Here is a 24279-nt window from a genome sequence, read left to right on the forward strand (position 1 = left end):
TATGGATGGACTGCCGAGTGCCGACACAGAGGTAGCTACAGCCGTGGACTACCGTACTGTACTGTGTCTGCTGCTAATATAGACTGGATGATAATGAGATGTAGTATGTATAAAGAAGAAAGAAAAAAAAACCACGGGTAGGTGGTATACAATTATGGATGGACTGCCGAGTGCCGACACAGAGGTAGCTACAGCCGTGGACTACCGTACTGTACTGTGTCTGCTGCTAATATAGACTGGATGATAATGAGATGTAGTATGTATAAAGAAGAAAGAAAAAAAAACCACGGGTAGGTGGTATACAATTATGGATGGACTGCCGAGTGCCGACACAGAGGTAGCTACAGCCGTGGACTACCGTACTGTACTGTGTCTGCTGCTAATATAGACTGGTTGATAATGAGATGTAGTATGTATAAAGAAGAAAGAAAAAAAAACCACGGGTAGGTGGTATACAATTATGGATGGACTGCCGAGTGCCGACACAGAGGTAGCTACAGCCGTGGACTACCGTACTGTACTGTGTCTGCTGCTAATATAGACTGGATGATAATGAGATGTAGTATGTATAAAGAAGAAAAAAAAAACCACGGGTAGGTGGTATACAATTATGGATGGACTGCCGAGTGCCGACACAGAGGTAGCTACAGCCGTGGACTACCGTACTGTACTGTGTCTGCTGCTAATATAGACTGGATAATAATGAGATGTAGTATGTATAAAGAAGAAAAAAAAAACCACGGGTAGGTGTTATACAATTATGGAAGGACTGCCGAGTGCCGACACAGAGGTAGCTACAGCTGTGGACTACCGTACTGTACTGTGTCTGCTGCTAATATAGACTGGATGATAATGAGATGTAGTATGTATAAAGAAGAAAAAAAAACCCACGGGTAGGTGGTATACAATTATGGATGGACTGCCGAGTGCCGACACAGAGGTAGCTACAGCCGTGGACTACCGTACTGTACTGTGTCTGCTGCTAATATAGACTGGATGATAATGAGATGTAGTATGTATAAAGAAGAAAGAAAAAAAAACCACGGGTAGGTGGTATACAATTATGGACGGACTGCCGAGTGCCGACACAGAGGTAGCTACAGCCGTGGACTACCGTACTGTACTGTGTCTGCTGCTAATATAGACTGGTTGATAATGAGATGTAGTATGTATAAAGAAGAAAAAAAAAACCACGGGTAGGTGGTATACAATTATGGATGGACTGCCGAGTGCTGACACAGAGGTAGCTACAGCCGTGGACTACCGTACTGTACTGTGTCTGCTGCTAATATAGACTGGATGATAATGAGATGTAGTATGTATAAAGAAGAAAGAAAAAAAAACCTCGGGTAGGTGGTATACAATTATGGATGGACTGCCGAGTGCCGACACAGAGGTAGCTACAGCCGTGGACTACCGTACTGTACTGTGTCTGCTGCTAATATAGACTGGATGATAATGAGATGTAGTATGTATAAAGAAGAAAGAAAAAAAAACCACGGGTAGGTGGTATACAATTATGGATGGACTGCCGAGTGCCGACACAGAGGTAGCTACAGCCGTGGACTACCGTACTGTACTGTGTCTGCTGCTAATATAGACTGGTTGATAATGAGATGTAGTATGTATAAAGAAGAAAGAAAAAAAAACCACGGGTAGGTGGTATACAATTATGGATGGACTGCCGAGTGCCGACACAGAGGTAGCTACAGCCGTGGACTACCGTACTGTACTGTGTCTGCTGCTAATATAGACTGGATGATAATGAGATGTAGTATGTATAAAGAAGAAAAAAAAAAAACCACGGGTAGGTGGTATACAATTATGGATGGACTGCCGAGTGCCGACACAGAGGTAGCTACAGCCGTGAACTACCGTACTGTGTCTGCTGCGACTGGATGATAAATAATGATATAAAAAATATATATATATCACTACTGCAGCCGGACAGGTATATATTATATAATGACGGACCTGCTGGACACTGTCTGTCAGCAGAATGAGTTTTTTATAGAATAAAAAAACACCACACAAGTCACACGACGAGTGTTTAACTTTTTCAGGCAATCACAATATAGTATACTATACTGGTGGTCAGTGTGGTCAGGTCACTGGTCAGTCACACTGGCAGTGGCACTCCTGCAGCAAAAGTGTGCACTGTTTAATTTTAATAATATGTATGTACTCCTGGCTCCTGCTATAACCTATAACTGCTCCCCAGTCTCCCCCACAATTAAGCTGTGTGAGCACAGTCAGATATTATACATAGATGATGCAGCACACTGGGCTGAGCACAGATATGGTATGTGACTGAGTCACTGTGTATCGTTTTTTTCAGGCAGAGAACGGGTTATATTAAATAAAACTGCACTGGTGGTCACTGGTCAGTGGTCAGTCACTAGTAAACTCTGCACTCTCTAGTACTCCTAAGCTCCAGTAAATCAAGTGTCTCTGTCTCAATCTCACTCTCTCTCTTCTAATCTAAATGGAGAGGACGCCAGCCACGTCCTCTCCCTATCAATCTCAATGCACGGCGGCGACGCGCGGCTTCTTATATAGAATCCGAGTCTCGCGATAGAATCCGAGCCTCGCGAGAATCCGACAGCGTCATGATGACGTTCGGGCGCGCTCGGGTTAACCGAGCAAGGCGGGAAGATCCGAGTCGCTCGGATCCGTGTAAAAAAAGCTGAAGTTCGGGCGGGTTCGGATTCCGAGGAACCGAACCCGCTCATCTCTAGTAGTTAGTATTTCAATAACTGCTATCATCTGCCTCTGAATGAAATGAAGACTTGCAAAACGTTTATGGGAAGATTTAAAAAATACAAATGCAAGTGTCTGATTCTGCTTATGGTTGAGTGACAGGCAGCTGTCTGGTTGTCACCAATATCTACAGTATGTCACTAGCGGATAAATATATTAAGCAGTGGGTTTGAAATTCCCATACCAACTGTCCTGGGTTTTAGCGGTGCAGTCACACTTTATGGAGACTGTTCCACTATCTCAAACAGGGGCTGTAGTGTCATCAAGGAGAACTGGGGACAGTCCAGCTTCTTCGGGAGTGCTGGGCACACCCGCAGAGTGATAGAAATGCTCTTTCTGTGAAGTTTCAACCATTTTCAGGTGCATGCTCCAGTGCTGAATTTACATGCAAAATGTATGAATTACAGAAGTCTTGGTAAGCTTTTGAGACGCGATTGCATTCCACAAATTAACTGAGATTAAGGCCAACAAGAAATCATACTTTAGAATACAATTGATAAACAAGTAACAATCACTATTTTTACTATTTAATGTAGCAAAGACCCAGACCTACTAAGACCTACTAAGTTACCCGCTACCCTATATACAGTAAATTACTTGCCTCTGTCAGGTGGGTTTGTCAAAAGCACTGCACAGATCTCTAAGATCTATGCAGCCTTGTATATTTAAAAAACAAAACAAAAATCCCAGGCAATTGATAAGCAGCCCTAGGCGGTCCACCCACCACCATTCCACCTCCGCTTCTGAGAATAACCAGTACTAGTTCCTATGAGTGTGTCCAAGAGTGAATTCTCATTTGCGTTGTGCTCATCGCGCCTCCACCCCCCTGCCTCATGCCGTGAACATCTCAGCATTGCTTGCATACTGCCATCAGGCTACCTCCCACCTGCCTGCACCTCTTGTCATCTGTCTGTCCAGTGGCGGAACTAGCGAGCGGTGGGCCCAGGTGCGACAAAATGCTTTGCCCCCCCCCCCCCCACATCCCATCCAAGTACACCCCCTCACCCCTGGAGAGGATCTGGTGAGGGGGACCTGCTCAGAGCCAGAGAAATGGATACCTAGCAACAGTGCCGTAACTAGACATTTTAGCACTGTGTGCAAGAAACGGCATCGGAGCCCCACCCCTGCATGTAGAACAGGGGCAGTGCGCGCCATAGGCGCGCGCAAAAATACATAGTGGCGTGGCTTCGTGGGGAAGGGGTGTGGCCACAAAATAATACCAATTCATAAAACGGTGCACAGTAGTCTCCATTCTTCAAATTACGCCGCACAGTAGCACCACTACACCAGGTTGAGACCTTTTTACACCTTACAGCGGACAGATTCCTCTTTTTACACATTACGGCAGACAGCGTCCCCTTTTTACACATTACGGCAGACAGCGTCCCCCTTTTTACACATTACGGCAGACAGCGTGCACTTCTTACACATAACGGCAGACAGCGTCCCCTTTTTACACATAACGGCAGACAGCGTGCCCTTGTTACACATAGCGGCAGACAGCGTACACCTTTTACACATAACGGCAGAAAGCGTGCCCTTGTTAAACATAGCGGCAGACAGCGTACACTTTTTACACATTACGGCAGACAGCATGCACTTTTTACACATAACTGCAGACAGCGTCCCCTTTTTACACATTACGGCAGACAGCGTGCCCTTGTTACACATTACGGCAGACAGCGTCCCCCTTTTTACACATTACGGCAGGCAGATTCCCCCTTTTTACACATAGCGGCAGGCAGATTCCCCATTTTTACACATAGCGGCAAGCAGTCCTCCCTTTTTACACATTGCGGCAGGCAGATTCCCCCTTTTTACACATTGCGGCAGGCAGTCCCCCGTTTTTACACATTGCGGCAGGCAGATTCCCCATTTTTACACATTGCGGCAGTTTCCCCCTTTTTATACATTGCGGCAGGCAGTCCCCCTTTTTACACATTACAGCAGGCAGATTCCCCCTTTTTACACATAGCGGCAGGCAGATTCCCCATTTTTACACATAGCGGCAGGCAGTCCCCCCTTTTTACACATTGCGGCAGGCAGATTCCCCCTTTTTACACATTGCGGCAGGCAGTCCCCCGTTTTTACACATTGCGGCAGGCAGATTCCCCCTTTTTACACATTGCGGCAGGCAGTCCCCCATTTTTACACATTGCGGCAGACAGTCCCCCGTTTTTACACATTGCAGCAGGCAGTCCCCCGTTTTTACACATTGCGGCAGGCAGTCCCCCATTTTTACACATTGCGGCAGGCAGATTCCCCCTTTTTACACATTGCGGCAGGCAGTCCCCCATTTTTACACATTGCGGCAGGCAGATTCTCCATTTTTACACATTGCGGCAGGCAGATTCCCCCTTTTTACACATAGCGGCAGGCAGTACCCCATTTTTACACATTGCGGCAGGCAATGTTCTCGGAAGACAGCCTATAGTGAAGCAGTTCTCGGAAGACAGCCTATAGTGAAGCAGAGGAGCAGCAGCAGCAGCGACTCCACCAATAGTAAAGCACTGCTGCGGCTCCCTCCTTCGGCTCCCTCCTCCTCCTTCTCCCCCGTACCGCTGCTCCTCTCCTTTCTCGGGCGGCTGTGCGCTGCGGGCAGCGGTTGCCCGCAGCGCACAGCGGCATGTAATGAGTCAGTTTGACTCATTACAATCTTTGGGCCCCTGGACAGAGGCGGGCCCCAGTGCAATGCACTGGTTGCACTGGCGGTAGTTCCGCCTCTGTGTCTGTCGCCCCTCCCTACTAGATTGTTAGCTCTTCAGAGCAGGCCCCTCTTTCCTCTTGTTATCTAAGCCCTCGTCTCGACACATTTCACTCGCAGCTCTCCCCTACTCAACGACCATCTTTATCCTGCTAGTAAAGGCTCATCTCCATCTATGGCCACCAGCCTCTAGTAGTACGATGATCACTCCATCAATACTTACATCTTAGCTGTATTATGTCTTGAGAACGTGTGGTGCTCTGTTACCTGTACTCTATTTCTGTTATTTATTTACTGTAATGCTATGTTTTGTCTCCCTGTACTGTCCTTTGTACGGCACTGCGAAACACATGTGGCGCCTTATAAATAAAATGTAATAATAATAATAATTTAGAGAGAAACTGCAGCAGTTTATTTTCTGCAAAGTACCACTGAATGCCTACTTAGACCAGAGAGGAACTTTCCCATGGAGTTATTTAAGTCATAAATGGGTAATTAAGGGATAGGGGGAAGTTCTCTTTTCAATATCAGTTGTGTTCTCTTTTCTTTCTTTTTTTTTTCCAATTCAGTAAGGGAGTAATTTCTTTTCTTATATTTCCTTTTCAGGTAGAGATGAGCGGGTTCGGTTTTACTCGGTTTTACTCGGTTCTCAAAACGGCATCTAATTGGCTCACGGATGTCACGTGTTTTGGATAGCCAATAAGGTTCGGTTTTGAGAACCGAGTAAAACCGAGTAAAACCGAATCCGCTCATCTCTATTTTCAGGTACACTTGTAGTTCTCCAAGTATGCCATGCTAAATTTGGTATTACTGGTCTTACTGGGACCTGACGTGCCCCACAAAAGAACAATATTATTACCAATGGGGTGTGGTGACTAGTGCTAATGCTTTTGGCACTAAGGCATATTATACATTGGAGGGGGCCTACATGGTTTTCTTTGCAGGCCCTATTGATAATCTAGCACTAAATCAAACTGCCCTAGGACTGGCGGAAAAATAATGGGAGACCTAGTCTAGTGCACGTTAGTTATAAACCCTAGACTCTTTGTCAACTTGATTTTTTACTACCAGCCTAGACTGTAGACTTAAAGGCCTAAAGCTGGTAATCAATTTAGATGGATGCCAGCAATGTTAAGGACTTTTAAAACAGTTGCTTCTACTATTTGCCCAACTATATACTTTGTGCATGCTATAGTTATGGGTGATACCCACATGGGTGTTTAAAATTGTATGATTTTCCCTATAGGCACAGAGGGTGAATTTTCGCTGCTGATTACTACATATGATAAAATATAGGGGACCCTTTTCACCACAGGCAATGGCAATGATGCAGGGTATGTGTAAACTACAGCGACTCTTAGGTGAAGGTGAAGAGTAAGAAGCCAGAATACTGATATGCATTTAACATGTCAATTGCATAACAATGTTTAAGAAGAAATATGGTAATTTAATTGCAAACCTGCCAAATCTATACTACTGTATGTGTATAAAGTGGGGTATTTCAGTTAGATGAGAAAGGCATTCTGTCCTTGTACATTGCTAGTAAACTATTATACAAAGTCTTTTGTTACCTACTGTATACCGCAAGAAAAGGAAAAGGGTCAGAGAAAATATTGTGTGGTAATGTACGAATGAGATTCAACAAACTGTCTCCAGGAATGCATCACAGAATCAATGAAAGAAAACTCTGTAATGATGGGAATGGTGTAATATATGTTTTTTTAAAGACAGAAATAAAAGAAAACTAATTGTACAAGTTGTAAGATGAAAGTTGTGAAGAATTGCTCTATAGTAATTTAATTGATTGCTGTTCTCTAGAATATTGGCAGAATGATCTTCTTTTTCTCAGAACTGTTCTGCATTTTGTCATGAAATGGAATATATTTTATCAGATCTTATGCATTTCCTACCATAACCACTGATCATTCAGCCTCTGCTTTGCTTCTGAACCTCATATTCCACCTACTACTATAAGTATTTAAAAATACATTGCGGGATGGCTCCATCAAATAGCAAAGAAAATATGGAACTCAAACATTTTATTAGAACTTTCATTGAAATACCCCTTTTCACCGCGAAAATGATCCGTATAAAATGTTGCAGTCATTTTACTCATCTCACATTAAAGTGATATTTAATGTTTTATTGTAAATACACTTTTTCCCTTTTCAAGATGTATTTTTCTAGTTTGACAATATTATAGGTGTAAGCTTGACAAATGGGGAATAATGATAGAACTTAACAAATACTTCTAAACTAAATAAGTAAATTCTCAAGTAAAAATATGCTAATATAAGTCGCAAATGCGAAATTGTGTCATGAAACTTGCAGATTTTGCATGAATGTGCATACGCGAGAAGTGCAAGATCCAAATAAAGATGCATATACATGGTACCCACAGTGAGGGGGTGCACATTTTCTACAAAAGGCGATATGGGAAAAGCAGTCTCCTCCATGACGGAGCTGGAGGATACTGCTCACTCTAGCAACTGGAGGAGTGGTCCCTCTGGCTCAGATGGGATGAAAGCTTGAAAGGCGCCCAGGCAGATGGTGGTGGTAGGGGACTCTATCATTAGGAAGGCAGATAGGGCAATCTGCTACCAGGACCGTGATCGCCGTACGGTCTGTTGTCTCCCGGGTGCTCGGGTATGGCACATCGCGGACCGGGTAGATAGATTGTTGGGAGGGGCTGGGAAAGACCCGGCGGTCTTGGTACACGTTGGCACCAATGACAAAGTTAGTGGTAGGTGGGATGTCCTTAATAAAGATTATAGGGACTTAGGCCAGAAATTTAAAAGAAGGACATCTAATGTAATTTTCTCTGAAATATTACCAGTGCCACGCGCTAGGCCAGGGAGACAGAGTGAGATTAGGGAGGTAAATGTGTGGCTCAGAGACTGGTGTAGGAAAGAGGGGTTTGTGTTCTTGGAACACTGGGCGGACTTCTCAGTCAGGCGCCATCTTTTTTCTCATGGTGGATTGCACCTGAATGAGGAAGGGGTTGCGGTGCTGGGGGGTAGGACGGTTAGTAGGTTGGAGGAGCTTTTAAAATAGAAGCCTGGGGGGACGGTTTAGCTAGAAACTATGGCTCATGCAGCAATTATAGTAGGGATGGTGGTAGTGAGTTAAATGGGGGTGGAGAAGGGGGGAGGGAAAGTGCAGCTGGTAAGGGTATTTACATGGGTTCTATTAAGGGTGTTAGGAAAGGTATTGCTAAAGCATTAAATAATAACAATTATGTGTCATCATTACAGACTATAGAAAATATTGTACGAGACTTAAGGGAAAATACTTATGTCAGGGCAGTGAATGTAGACGGGAACATTGGGTTGACCAAAGAGAAAATTAAGGTGGGCAATACTAAGTACGGTGGGGTTGGAGAGGGAGCGAGAAGGACAGTCTGTATCAGTAACTCTACGGATGCACTAGATAACCAGGATGGGAAATCTTTAGGAAAAAAAACAAATAAAGGAACCGATAAACTAAAATGTATGCTTGCAAATGGAAGAAGTCTAGCAGGTAAAATGGGGGAATTGGAATTGTTAGCATCAAAGGCTGAGGAAGAACATTATAGGTATTATGGAAACATGGTGGGACGACTCTCACGACTGGGTTGCTAACTTGGAGGGGTATTCTCTTTTTAGGAGGGACAGGGCTAACAAAAGAGGAGGAGGTGTATTTCTTTATGTTAAACCATCACTTAAACCATACCTAAAGGAGGTTATCTATGAGGAGACTGGCGATAATGTGGAGTCACTATGGGTAGAAATCTCAAGTGGGGGAATTGATGCAAAAAAACTAGTCATAGGCTTGTGCTACAAACAGCCGGATATTAGCATACATGAGGAAGAACTATTGCAGCAAATCAAAACGGCTGCGGGATCGGGGGACATCCTTGTCATTGGGGATTTTAATTACCTAGATATAAACTGGAGTAATGATTCATGTGCTAAAGCGAGGGACAGCAGGTTCTTTTTTGTAAATATATTTTATTGGTTTTCCAATGGAAATAGAGACAATCATTTACAGTACCGAGAAGGAATAAACAAGTACAAATAAGCCAGTGGCTTGCATAGACAATGAAATTCTCAACAAAAACAATCATACCACATTAGCTGGAAGATTAGGGGGAGATATGTAGACAATAAATTCCAGAGACCTATTGGCAGACATAATATCGATTAATATGGGTGTCTAACGCTAATCTTCATGTTACGGTACAGTAAGACTAGAAAATCCAAATAAGAGGGGGGAAAGACAGACAAAACAACACAGAGCACTACAAATAACAATCAAGGGAAGAAGGGAAGGGAGCGGAAAGGGGGGGGTGAAAAAACATCATCGGCAAACAGGGGTTCATAACCCAGTCATATATAATATTAGAAAATAGTTATATAGCTGTGACACAATTAAGAATCGGCAGAGAGATTCCTGAGCAAGTTCCAGGTAGTATTTTCAAATAATTTCAGAATATGAGTTTGTGTCTGTATTTCCAAAGTATTAATAAAAATTTCCCATTTACGGTAAAATTTCTCCACGCCCACATCAATGTCAGGGATAGTAGCCCTTCGCTCATAGTACAGTATTTGCAACAATTTTTGTTTGACCTCTGATAACGAGGGAGAGGAGGAATGAATCCAATGAATGAGAATAATCTTTTTGGCAATCGTGGTGATTAAAGACAATAATTGGAGTTTAAATTTCCTATCGGGACCTAAGTCCCAAACTTTGAAATTCCCACAGAGACATGCCAAAGGGTCAGGGCGTACATGAGTAGAAAACATAGCATTTATACACTGAATCACTTTATTCCAAAACCGTTTAATTTTGCCACAATCCCAAATACAGTGAATAAATGTTGCATGTGACATTTTGCATTTAATGCATGCACCAGATTCGAGGGGCGTCATATACCGTCGTTGTGCAGGAGCTATGTATGCTCTGTGTAACATTCTAATGTGAACTTCCTGCAAATAGGAAGATTGTAGGAATCTAAGCGTGTTATCATATGAAGATAACAGGTCTGGTAAAAGTGTGATACTGGGCACATCTAGAGACCATTTCTTCAGGGTGGGTTCCCAGTGAGCCGAGGCTGACAAGGAGGCCAGTGAAGTATATAGTAAACTGATTTTATAAGGCACAGAGGCAATGAGCTTAAGCAAGGAAAGGAGCGTGTTCGATCTATTGTCAGTAGACGGTGGGACAGATAGGGATTGAATATAGTGACGTGCTTGAAGAAAGATATAGAAATGTTGTGCAGGAATGGAATATCGAGACTGGAGATCAGCAAATGAATATAGGCGGCCACCAGGGTCAAATACCTTCGATATCAAGGCTAAACCTTTATCCTTCCATTGAAGAAAACCTACATTAGATAGTGAGGGGGGAAAAGCCGGATTTCCCCATAATGCCACATATGGGGAATAGCTGGAATTACCATGAAATTTTCTATTTATATTAATCCAAGTCCGATAAGTATCTATGAATAAAGGATTGTCTTTAATAAATGGAGGAATATCCGCCAATCTGGAGTGTAACAGTGCATTAGGGGAGTAGGGGGCAAATAGAGCAGAGTCCAGTTGATTTTCTGTGTGAGTCAGTCTCGAGCAACCAGTCACTGATATATCGAACAAATATTGCATCTGAATATAGGGCCAGATCAGGAAAGCCGAGACCTCCCTCCTTGCGGGGTAATCTTAATTTAGCGAACGCAATTCTTGGACGTTTCCCTTGCCATAGAAATCGTGAAAAGAGGGTATTCAAGTTTTTGATATCCTTAGCGAGGAGTCTAAACGGGAGCATTTGCATTACATAGAAGATTTTAGGAAACAGTATACTCTTTATAGCTGCTATTCTGCCTAAGAGGGAAATAGGCAGAGATAGCCAATTGTCTAGGTATGATTTTAGTCTGGCGATGATGGGGGTAAAGTTAAGGGCATAAATGTCCGATAATGAAGACGATATATGAATACCTAAGTATTTAATAGAAAACTGGGCAATGTGGAAAGCTTGAAGAACGGGTAGTGTTTGAAAATAAGGGGGTGAGCCACTAATGGGGAGGATCGCTGATTTGTCCAAATTGACTTTGTAACCAGAGACAGAACCAAAAGAGGAGATGAGGCTTAGGACAGCTGGAAGCGAGGATGCCGGGTTGGAAAGAAAAAGTACCATATCGTCTGCATATAGGGAAACTTTGAGTAATTTGGAACGAATGGCAATACCTTCAATTGTAGCAGAAAGCCGTATAGCTATCGCCAGGGGTTCTATGGCGATGGCAAAAAGAAGGGGGGATAGTGGGCAGCCTTGGCGTGTCCCACGTGAAATGTCGAAAGCAGACGATATGGAACCGTTACAGGAAATTTGTGAGGAGGAGGCATGGTATAGTGTTTGTAATATAGAAATAAAAGCTGAGGGGAAACCAAACCGGCGTAAAGCATTGAAAAGGTATTTCCAACTAACTAAGTCAAACGCTTTTTCCGCATCAAAAGAAATTATCAGACTAGGAGGGGTGGAAGGGTTAACGTGTTGAATAGCTGCCAAAATTTTTCGAACATTAACTACAGAATGTCTACCTAAAATTAAACCAGTCTGATCCGGGTGAATAATTTGGGGTAAATATAATTTCAATCTGTCAGCCAGAATTTTTGTAAATATCTTATAATCAAAGTTTAATAAAGAAATAGGTCTATAGGATCCAGGTAGAGATAAATCCTTGCCCTGCTTGGGAAGCAACTTAATGATCGCTGAATTAAAGTAGAGTGGAACCGATTTGGAAGCAATGATACCATTATAAAAGGCAACCAAGCTTTCCCCACATCTAGGCAACAGGATTTTGTAAAATTCTGCTGATAGACCATCTGGGCCTGGGGCTTTCAAGGGTTTTGATTGCTGAATAACCTTAGTGACTTCCTCTATGGAGACCGGAGCTCCCAGTAGATGAGAGCATTCATCCGGAAATTGGGGAAGGGGTGGAAACGTCCAAGAAGTGAGGGGAACCTCGCCAGTGGAAGGTGGATCAATATCTTGAGGATCAGAGTATATGGATTCATAAAAATCTTTCATAGCATCAGTGATCTGGTCGCTCGAGCTTGCCACAGAACCGTCTTCTCGACGTAACGGGTGGACCACCATAGGTGGTTGTGAGCCTTTTAGGAGATTGGAAAGGAGACGGCCTGTCTTGTTTCCAAATCTATGAAATTTATAATTAGTGGAAAAAAGGGAGCGATCACTTTTGATTTTAAATATTCGTCAAAATGAATTTTTGCAGTGCAGTACACCGACTTATTGGAAGGGGTAGGGGCCGCCTTAAAGGACTGGTAGGATTCCGTCAATTTACACTGTAAATCAAGATACATGGCGGTTAAGCATTTATTCTCAGCCGCCAAGTAGGAGATTATGACACCGCGGAGGACCGCTTTGCCCGTCTGCCAAAACAAAAGTGGGTCTGAAGCTTCGCAATCAGTATTAGCATGTTTAAAGTCCATCCAAGCGGACTCTAATTTTTGCCGAAAAGAAATGGACTGGGACAAATAGTTAGGGAATCTCCATAATCTATAAGGGCCCTTATCTACTGTAGTTTGAAGCGACAAACATACTAACGCATGGTCAGATAACCCTATAGGTTCAATGACAACGTCCTGCACTTTGGGGAATAAGGAGGAAGATAATAAAATAAAATCTATGCGGGAGAGTGTCTGGTGAGCAGCAGAGAGGCAGGTGAATTCTTTTTCTATTGGGTTCATAGCACGCCAAGCATCAATCAAACTGAGTTGCTTGGAAAGCGCTGGTATACCCAATTTAGGGAGCGAGATGGGAGTCTTTGAGGTGGAGGATCTGTCAAGAATCGGGGAGGAGATAAGATTAAAATCCCCTAATAAAATCAGAGATTTTGAACTATGTGGTAATAACTTGGCCAGTAAGGTATTGTAAAAGGATCGTTTATAAACATTTGGGGCATAGATCATGCAGAGGGTATATGGGGAATCGTTGATTTCAATATCAGCTATCAGGTACCGCCCTTCTGGATCAATAATTGAATTAGAAATAGAGACGGACAAGGATTTTTTGGCCAATATAGCTATGCCTCGGGATTTAGAGTTATAAGGTGCAGTAGCTAACAATTTCCAACCTAGTGTTTGCAATTTCAGGGATTCAGTGTGAGTCAAATGTGTTTCTTGGATACATATGATATCTACCTTCAGTTTGGAAATGTAGGTAAGAATCTTGCGTCTTTTAGCCGGGGAGTTAATTCCCCCGACATTCCATGTGCCTAAGCGTACAGACATTTAAGTGATAGGTGAGTAATGCAGGAACCGGTTACGAACATCCCCGCTGAACCTGTCAAATGAACAAAAAATGGGAGAGGGGATGGGAGAGGAGACAAAAGGGAAGAGACAGACACAGACATAGGAAAACATGCAATGAGCACAAACATAAATCTGCAACGTCAAAACCAGTGCCATTGAAATCATGGCAAATGTTTGATGAGTCTAACAGTAAAACACAACGGGCGAGATAAGCCTCTAAGAACAGAATCAATGTGAAAAATTATTAACTAGGCCTCAAACTCAGACAGAAAATATATTATCAGTAGTATACTTGTAATACCAGAGAATAAGGCATACTAACATAACAATTCGTAGTGACCTTTTAACGAAGGGATGTATTTTTCAGTGGAACAAACAATTTAATAGAACAAAACAGAGTCCATACGAACAGAGAGAAGGTCAGCGAGTAACCGGAGGGGCATCTGCAATATCGCCTTGAGGTGCAGAACGGTTCTCTTCTGCCAAGAAAGCCTCAGCATCAGCGGGAGTGTTGAAGTCTTTGTAAGAAGAACCATCAAACAGTCTGAGCTTGGCTGGGTAGATCAGGGCAAATTTACGTTGGTCTGCCACTAAGCGGGAGCATACTGGAGAAAAGGCCTTACGGGCTCGAGACAATTCCACTGAGAAATCTTGAAAAAGGTATAACTTCGACGACTCCCATGGAATAAATTTCTTGTTGCGGGATGCTGACCAGATCAACTGCTTATGTAAGTAATTAAGACATCGAAACAGGACATCTCGAGGACGGGTAGACGTAGCAGCAGAATGTTGACCCACTCTGTGAACTCGTTCAATGATGAGATCGCGACATTCAGATTCGATTCCTAAAAGGGTCAGGAGAGTGTTACGAACAAAATGAGCTAGAGCCGGGCCCTTGACTGCTTCTGGGAGCCCCACTAGTTGAATATTATTTCTCATAGACCGATTTTCAAGGTCATCTACCTTGTTCCAAAGATAATAGGTGTCCTTTTCCAATTTGGGAACCACTTGCGTGAGATGGGAGACATCTTGAAACAGGGTACCGACCCTATGTTCCGTTTCAGCAACCCGGTGGGTGAGGTGTTGGAGTTGGGAAGTTATATCCGAAACTGCTTGTGAGAGTAGTGGTCCCATGGTCGCCTTAATAGCATCCACCACGTCATTATATGTAACATAAGAGTCCTGAGGGGCTACCGATTTTTTTGCGGCAGGAGATAAGGCAGCAATAGCAGAATCTGAAGACATGTTGGGGTCTGCCCTCCTCTTTTCCTGGCGTGGTTGAAGAGGTTGTGCTGAGGCAGGAGGCGTAAGGTATTTTTCCATATAAGCGGCAGCTAGGGTAATATTATATTCAAATAAGACCCTGACAGGCAGTAACAGTGACAAATGGAAATGTCTCTACTGAAGTAAGTAAGATGAGGCCGGTGAGAGAGGCTATCAGCTCATTGCATAGATAAAATCACATTGCAGAGTACTTGAGTAGATATTCCTGTGAGAGGGCCTTCAGAAGTACATGTAGGTATACGAACAATGCAAAAGGACACAGTAACAGCCTGACCAGCAGCGCTGCTAAGGTCTTCATCCAGAGCAGAAAGCTTCTGAGGCCAAGTGTGGGTAATGCAAAAAATATGGTAACGCAAATCACAGGAACCAGGGGGGGTTAATGTGAAAGGTGACAAGCTTCACATGTAGCTGCAGATCGGGAGTTTTAGGGAATAGCAAAGGGTGCACCCAGGTATTACACTGAGGGATAACTTATGACCTCCAGCAATATGTTGAAATAAGCCCCAATAATGTAGGTAGGAAAACAAGAGGTTAGGGAGAGGCTCCAGCAGGAATAAATAATAAAATATAGGTAACAGTCCAGCAAAAGTGTTCCCAGATTAGGCTGTATTGCAAAGTGCTGGTAAGAAAATGGCCGCCGCAGCTGTGCACAGCCTAAGTGCAGCAGAGCTTGTTTTTGTTTCTCACCTCCTGTGTTGTGCCAGCAGGGTGATGTAAAGCTGCTGGCTATGGAGGTCGTCAGGCCAGGAGAGAGGGGAGGCAGAGTATAAGTGAAGGTCTAACCGGAGCTGGCGTCCGCGGCTCTGTTCTCCCGCGATTCTTGTCGTGGAGCTCAGCCGGCGGGCCGGAGCGGGTACTTGAGTCCCCGGCTTTTCCGGCGGGGAAGGCCGCAATCTGGAGAGACCCTTAATAGTGTCTCCCGGCGTCGCCGCTCGCCCCGCACTGAATCACGGCGGTAGCAGGTGATGAGGACGGCTGGTACAGGGTGCTTTCAGAGGGGAAAAAAGGGGAAAAGTGGCTATAAGGAGGGTAGCTGTTCAGGAGCTCACTGGAAGCACAGCTATTCCCTTTCCCAGTCAGGCCACGCCCCTGGACAGCAGGTTCTTAAATATGTTTAGGGATCACTACTTGTCTCAATTAGTCAAGGACCCAACTAGGGGTAAAATTACCGTGGATCTAGTAATTACTAATAATGTGGACATTATATCAAACACTAAAGTTGGGGAGACTTTGGGTAACAGTGATCACTATATGATCACATTCAACATCAGTTTCAGGAAACATAGCTACAGGGGTTCCACCAAAACTTTTAACTTTAGGAAGGCTAATTTCAGTATGCTTAGATGTGCACTTAAAGACATAGAGTGGGGGGTTCTGTTTAATAACAAGAACACTTTGGAAATGTGGGATGTTTAAAAGGGTTGCTGGATAGCATTATTCATAACTTTATTCCCATGGGCAGTAAACGCAGGAGTATTAACTCAAACCAATGTGGCTTAACAAGAAGGTTAAGGCAGAAACGGATAAAAAAGTGGGCTTTCAAAGCATTTAAATCTAATGGAAAGGAGGAGTCTTTCAAGTATTACAAGGAGTGTAATAAGCATCGCAAAAAAGCAATAAGAGCAGCTAAAATGGAAAATGAAAAGCAAATCGCCATAGAGAGAAAAAACAATTCTAAAAAGTTTTTTAAATACATAAACAGTAAAAGTTTAAAAAAGGAGAATATAGTCCATTAAAAGATGAATTAGGAAAATTGATAAATGACGAAATAAAAGCGGAAATACTGAACAAATTCTTTTCATCAGTATTCACCAGTGAAGAACTGATGGTGGGAGTAGAGCATAACAATTGTGACAGTAATGATTCATGGTTAGATACTTGTTTAAGCGAAGAAGTCGTCCGGGAGAGACTAAGCAAAATTAAGATTAATAAATCACCTGGTCCTGATGGACTTCACCCGAGGGTTCTTATGGAGCTTAGTTCACAACTAGCATTAACCCTATACTTGATTTTCAATAGTTCAATTAGATCAGGCATGGTACCGAAGGATTGGCGTATAGCTGAGGTAGTGCCATTATTTAAAAAGGGATCCAAAAATCTTCCTGGAAACTACAGACCAGTTAGTTTAACATCTATAGTGGGGAAAATATTGGAAAGAATTCTAAGGGACGTCATACAGGAGTATCTGAAGTCTGCTAGGATTATTAGCAAGAACCAGCATAGGTTTGTGAGGGACAGGTCATGTCAGATTAACTTAATTAGCTTCTACGAGGAAGTGAGCAATAATCTTGATCAAGGAAAAGCAGTGGATGTGGTCTTCCTAGATTTTGCAAAAGCCTTCGATACAGTTCCTCACAGGAGACTGATGATTAAATTAAAGGAGATTGGCCTAGTAAAAACTATTTGCACATGGATAAGCATCTGGTTGGATAGCAGGGTACAGCGAGTAGTGGTCAACGGGAAGTCCTCAACCTGGTCCCCAGTAGTCAGTGGAATACCACAAGGGTCCATACTCGGACCGCTACTGTTGAACATATTTATCAATGACCTAGAAATAGGCCTGGAAAGCACAGTATCAATCTTTGCAGATGATACTAAACTTTGTAAGGTAATTAATTCAGAATTGGATGTGGAGTCCTTGCAGAATGATCTATCTAAACTTGAATTCTGGGCGTCTAAATGGAAAATGAGGTTCAATACAGACAAAGGCAAGGTTATGCATTTTGGGACTAAAAACAAAATTTTCATCCTACATATTAAATGGGGAACGCCTAGGGGAAACAGAGTTGGAAATTTGGGGGTATTCACTGATAATAGGCTTAAGAACCGTACACAATGTGAAAAAAAGCAGTAAAGAAGGCAAGTTCAGAAACGCAATGGAGGAAAGGGTTCTTCACTCTTAGGGCAATCAGGATGTGGAATTCCCTGCCAGGGAAGGTGGTAATGGTGGACTCTGTAATTGGATTTAAAGAAGGAATGGATAAATTTCTGAATGAAAAAGCTATCCAAGGTTATATACTTAAAATATCAACGTGGTTAATCCGGGGGTAACATGAGTATAAGTAGCTAACTAGTCATAAAACATTATTTAGCAAGTATGTAGAATCATCACAACTTAAAACAGGTTGAACACGATGGGCAATTTGCCTCTTTTCAACCTCAAATACTATGTTACTATGTTATATGGAAGGCTGCTTATGGGCATAGGGGATGTACTTGATGGTTTTAAAAGGCGTTAAATGGCTGATTTGTGCATTTTTTTTAAAAGGAAAGAAAATGCATAAAGTTTACAAATTTAATTTAATTACAAAGGAATAAAAAAAAGAGTAGAAATAAATGTGCTTTTAGAGTAATTTGAGGAGACAACATTTAAAAAAAAAAGATCAAGAGCAAATACTTGTTGAGGAAAAGACACTTGAGTTGCTGATTGTAATTATTCCTCAATGTTTGTTTCTGCATTTACCTGCTAATTTCTCATCTAAAAGATACAACAGTGGGGTTAATTCCAAGTTGATCGCAGCAGGAATTTTGTTAGCAGTTGGGTAAATACCATGTGCACTGCAGGGGAGGCAGATATAACATGTGCAGAGAGAGTTAGATTTGGGTGTGGTGTGTTCAATCTGCAATCTAATTTGCAGTGTAAAAATAAAGCAGCCAGTATTTACCCTGCACAGATACAAAATAACCCACCCAAATCTAACTCTTTCTGCACATGTTATATCTGCCTCCCCTGCAGTGCACATGGTTTTGCCCAACTGCTAACAAAATTCCTGCTGCGATCAACTTGGAATTACCCCCAGTGGGTAATCACGTGATAAGTATCTTCTTAAGTCCACACAGTGACTATCTTTATTTTCTGTCTCCACTTTAGATTTATAATAATAGGGACTTATTTCTAACAGTGTAGAATATTATTTGGAATATATTCTTATCAGGGTTGGATTGGGAACTGAAAGTGGTCCTGGAAAAATTTGTAGAAGTGTGCAGTACCAGAGGTATACCACGTAATCATGGTGGCAGCACCACCCCTCACATCTCAGAACAGGCCCCACATGCACATCGACCCACCGGGGATCTTTCCAGAGGGTCCTATGGGCAATCTGATCCTGACTCTTTTACACCAATTGGAGCCTGGTGTAAACTGTAAGCATTTTATTATCTTGATTCCCACTGGAACATGTAATCTCCATAATAGGAGGTTATTCATTTTGTTCACTTACATGGATAAAATCAGTATCTCTGTACCATTTGTGGGTTTTACATTGTTGCAACTTTTATATATATCATTTAATTGTTACTTTGTTTTTATATTGTAGCAGTAAAGTATTATTTTATTGTATCAGTAAAGTATTATTTTACAATAATACATACTTTTGTTATCTCTTCAAGCGCCACCTGTATAAATTTTTCTTCTGTTGTAGAAATATGTACTTTAATTAAATTTGAGGTGCATAATCTAATGAAAAATTTATTTTGGTGTAATTAGAGGTATTTATTTATTTTAACCCCCAAAATGACATTGGCCCAAGTAAACTAATTGAAAACTTCCAAATGCCTAATTAGTCATTGGGGGGAAGGGAGGGGGGTGTTTAAGGGGTACTGAAGCAAGTCCTACACTACCTTTTCACACCATCAGCGGGGGGGGAGGTGGGGGGGGTGTGGTGTACAGAAAAACCTGAATATCCTCAGAAAAATCAGTGCAAATTTGGAATTGAATTGCAAATGCAATTCACATTGCTAATTTGCCATGAAAGTGGCTTGCACAAGCCAACTCGCACCTTAGTACAAATGTTACATGGTAGTCATTTATTTTTACACTCACAGGGACAATTGAAAACTAGCCCCTTCCTAGAGGTCTGTGAATATCAAAGACTTTGGGCAGTGTTGAGCTGTGGTATGAATGGACCACTGGGGGGATGCAGAGGTAGGGGGCCAGGCTTAGGGGTGTGGCCAGACACAAATGTATTATTCAGGTTCAATGTGTGAAACCTGCCTTATACAGCTTACATGCTCTTTCCAACTGGTCCTGCTGCCTGTGATTCTCCATGGCATACCTAGTAATTAATTCCCTGCATTTTTTAAAAGGTAGAGACACACTACATGTTCAGACTGAGGAGTATAAAGAAAAACTTTCCACTTCTCATTATTTCACAGTTGCCAATCATTGATAACCTTGTGAGAGAAACCAGTTGATACAGTACAGAACGCCTAAGCTCGGGTTCCCAACATAACAATTATATTGTACAATATAACAACATAATACTGGGCCTAGTAGAATTACTGATACTTGCTCTACTTAAGCATAACATTTTTTAAGTAGGAATACTTGAAGAATATCTCAAGACAGGATATCAAAGTCTATTTAAATATATCACATTACTATTATTATATAAAAAGTGATGTACTAAATATTTTTGTCTTGTAGGGAAAAATATCAAAACTTTGCATTGCATAAAACTTTTACATATACACCACTTTTGTCTTTTGTTTGATTAAAAGCAGATAAGAAAATACAATAACTATTACTCTTGTCTTTGGTTACATGACAAAGCCAAAATATTTTTTTTTCCTTCAAAAGAAAGGAGTTTATTTAATGAAATAGTAAAGGCTCATTCACAAACCAGAAAAGAAAAAGTACAGACGCACACTATGGGCCTGTTTTTTAGTTGCACGCTACTGTGTGTTGATGTCTGATGTCAATTTGCATATTTTTTTTTGGGGGGGGGCGGGGAGTTGGCTATTCAGAAACCTAATTCAGTTGGGTGTGAGATAAAAAAAATGTGCATACCTCACCCCTCAATACCTGAAGTAACCATTAAAAAAAATGGTTGTGGGGTTTTCAGAACTGAACACCCTGTGGTGTGTGGAAAAAAAACACCTGTCTGGTGCTGTCCGGTGGTCTCCTGTTCTCCTTGGGGTCTCCCCTCTATTTTGGCACTGAGGATGGAGCTGCTGGGAGGCTCGGAGTATGCTGGGAGGTGCAAGGGCTGCTGGGATATGCAGCTCTCCCATCAGGGTGCCAGAGCAAGTCCTGGATAGTTTTCCAAAAAATAAGTTTTTTAGGAAGAATAATACTTGCTCTTGCTGCGGTGACATTGCATTAATATAATTTGTGAAAATAACCTCTGACTGACCCTACTTTTTTACTCTGGTTATACTTAACTACAGATGGCACCTGAGTACTATTTCACATGTCAGAGGCGTGCCGGACTGGCATACATTGATATACATTATCTATCTATCTATCTATCTATCTATCTATCTATCTATCTATCTATCTATCTATCTATCTATCTATCTATCTATCTATCGTTCATAGTTATCATTATACATCAATGGTGTCAGTTTCTTGTGCATATTGCTGGACACTGTGCATTGGATATGTATTTTTTTTAATTAAATGATAACAATAACTATTATTGTGATTATTTATATCCCAGTTTTACTGTACTGTGTTTTAGAACATGATACATTACATATTTATTTATGTATTACTTTTAAATTTTTATTAACATGTGTATGTAATATTAGTTTGTGTTGCAGTTTGGAAGAACCACCACATGAGGACAGTCACCAACTATTTCATAGTCAACCTGTCACTTGCAGACGTCCTTGTCACCATTACTTGTCTTCCAGCAACTTTGGTAGTTGACATTACTGAAACTTGGTTCTTTGGAAAAGCACTCTGCAAAGTAATTCCTTACCTACAGGTATAGTTATTTGTTGTGATGTTATGACTTTCTCAACAATCTCCTACAATTACAATAAACACACTGGGGCAAATTTACGAAGATGGGAGATCTATATAAGATGGGATGTTGGCCATAGCAACAAATCAGATAATACTTCTCATTTACCTAACACCTTCTAGAAGATAGTACCTTGAATCTGATTGGGAGCTATGGGCAACATCCCATCTTAAATAGAACTCCCTTCTTAGTAAATTTACCCCACTGTGACAATTTGCATTTTAAAGGAGAAACATATTTTGTGAAATTTACTGCTACAAACTTGGTACATAAAGTAGTTTCAGCTTTTTGTAACATATCTTTGCAGCATTAATCAATTTACCAGATAGTGATTAAATTGCATTAATTAACTGAAGAATTCATCTATTCTGGTAAATTTATTAACAAGGGCATTCATTTGTTTTATGTAATTTTTTCATGATTAAATGCTTTACACAGTTATTAACAGGTGGTCCATTCTCACCTCTGAGTCTATGGCCCTGGCTCCTTCCGGTTCTGATGTCAGACTTGTTTCTCATACTGTGTACCTGTAGCATGTAACACTTGTTTATCTCACATTAAGATGCCTGCTGAATTGCTAATACAGATAACTATTTATTTGATGAAATGTATTGTTGCATTTTAGCTTTATTACCAAACTTCACATTTGCAATTCATAGTATGTATTCCATCTATTACATAGTAATTTAGGTTGTAATTCAGACCTGAACGCTGGGCTGCTAACTTTTCTGTCCTGCATTCAGATAGTCGCCGCCCAAGGGGGAGTGTAAATTTGCAGTGCAAGTGTGCAATTGCATGTGTATGCCAAGCTGCAAAAATCCAGTGTGTGCAGTCTGTGCGCAGCCCAGAACTTACTCCTCCAGTGCTATGAGAACAGGCTGATCGGGGCCGGAGCTGATGTCACACACCCTCCCTGAAAATGCTTGGGAACGCTCGTGTTTTTCCAGATACTCCCAGTAAATGGTCAGTTACCACCCACAAACGGCCTCTTCCTGTCAATCACCTTTTGAATACCCGTGCAAATGAAAATTTTGCACCAGCCTGTCACTGACTGGTGATGCTTGCTGTTGTTGGCTGACGTGTGTGCGCATTGCGGTGCATATACATGTGCAGTCTATTGCTGATCACCCGATGTGCGAAAACGCACAGCAGCAATCAGGTATGAATCACCCCATTACAAACATCTGACACATTACATGGTAGAAGGTTAAGTTGAAGTAACCTGCGTTGTGTTTTTCTTTTCATTTATTGTCAAATATAAAGAAAAAAACTCTTATTAATTATAAGTACATTATTGGTTAATTGTTACAGGAAAGTATATTCATTGTTAAATTAGGACACTACTAAGAAAGATTGATGTCAGTATGACTGGTTAAACAGAGAGTCTTGTATCACTATTTTAGAGTACCTATGTGCACTTGTACTTTCCTAAGATACTCACAGGCAGAGGTATAATGCGGACTCAGAACACATGGAGTATATGCTATGGTGCTCTCCACAAGAGTGCCAGGGCAGTCAGCAAGTGTTCATGTAAAGAAAAACAAAACATACAGTATGGGGCGCTGCCTGACTGGGGCATGAAAAGGTGACTGGAGATTTACAATGGTTAGGGGCTCATAAAATAATGGCTATGAAGAATGTTGGCAGCAATCAGGAATTTGGGAGGACGGTCTGTCTAGCCACTGAGGACATGCACGCATGAGTAGGAGGGGGAAAATGCATGATGTTACACAATTATCAAATGGTCTCAAAAATGAGGCAAGCGAGGAAGGAGCAGAGCTGCTCAGGAACCAAGCACCCAAGGACTAGCAACAGGAGTCATCTCCAATGTAGGAGGTGGAGCAGAGGTTAGGAGGCACAGAAATTTAGAGCTATGCCCCTTATGGAAACAACAATGGCTTAATGTTGCTTCAATATGGCAATAGGAAGAATGTGAAGACAGAAAATTATTAGAAGTTGCTATAATTTCCTGGATATATGCAGTATAGAAGTCAGAGAATATGTTGCAGGTGTCATTTTCCCAGAGACCTGCTCATTTGTAGTTGACTCTGACACAAAACCAGTTATTATTCTGAGGTTGCCCCTTGCAATTGAAATGTTACTATCATCACTCTCTGTATTTTAACCACTTGTCCCAAAATTGTCAGATTATGTAAATAATAGCTTTTTAAACCAGATTTAGTATGCCATAATTGCATTAAAAATATGTAGTTTTGTTAATAAAATATACCAAATAAGGGTAAAATTGCTTTTGTTTACATAATTTGATAATTTAAAAAAAAAAAAAAAACATTTATGGGGACATTTTTGGAAAAAAGTTTTTTTTTTAAATATTGATTTGATTACATTTTCACATCAAAGGGAGGGGGTACAGAACAGAAGAAGGGAAGGGGTGGGGCAGGGTATTGCCACAGTCCACAGGGTATTGCCACAGGCAATTTCACACACATGCTGCTCCCATAGTTGCACACATGCA

At 41.7% G+C, this 24279-nt stretch overlaps 1 protein-coding gene across 1 annotated transcript in view; it reads left to right on the forward strand.

Annotated features, from left to right (window-relative positions):
* Positions 1–24279, forward strand: part of HCRTR2 (hypocretin receptor 2) — a 292533-nt gene that overhangs the window by 136434 nt on the left and 131820 nt on the right. Inside the window, exon 2 of the mRNA XM_063916722.1 lies at positions 21586–21764. Within this exon, the coding sequence (XP_063772792.1) occupies positions 21586–21764 (179 nt within the window). The remainder of the gene's footprint in view (positions 1–21585; positions 21765–24279) is intronic.

This window comes from Pseudophryne corroboree, chromosome 4 (assembly GCF_028390025.1).
Source record: "Pseudophryne corroboree isolate aPseCor3 chromosome 4, aPseCor3.hap2, whole genome shotgun sequence".
Lineage (NCBI taxonomy): Eukaryota > Metazoa > Chordata > Amphibia > Anura > Myobatrachidae > Pseudophryne > Pseudophryne corroboree.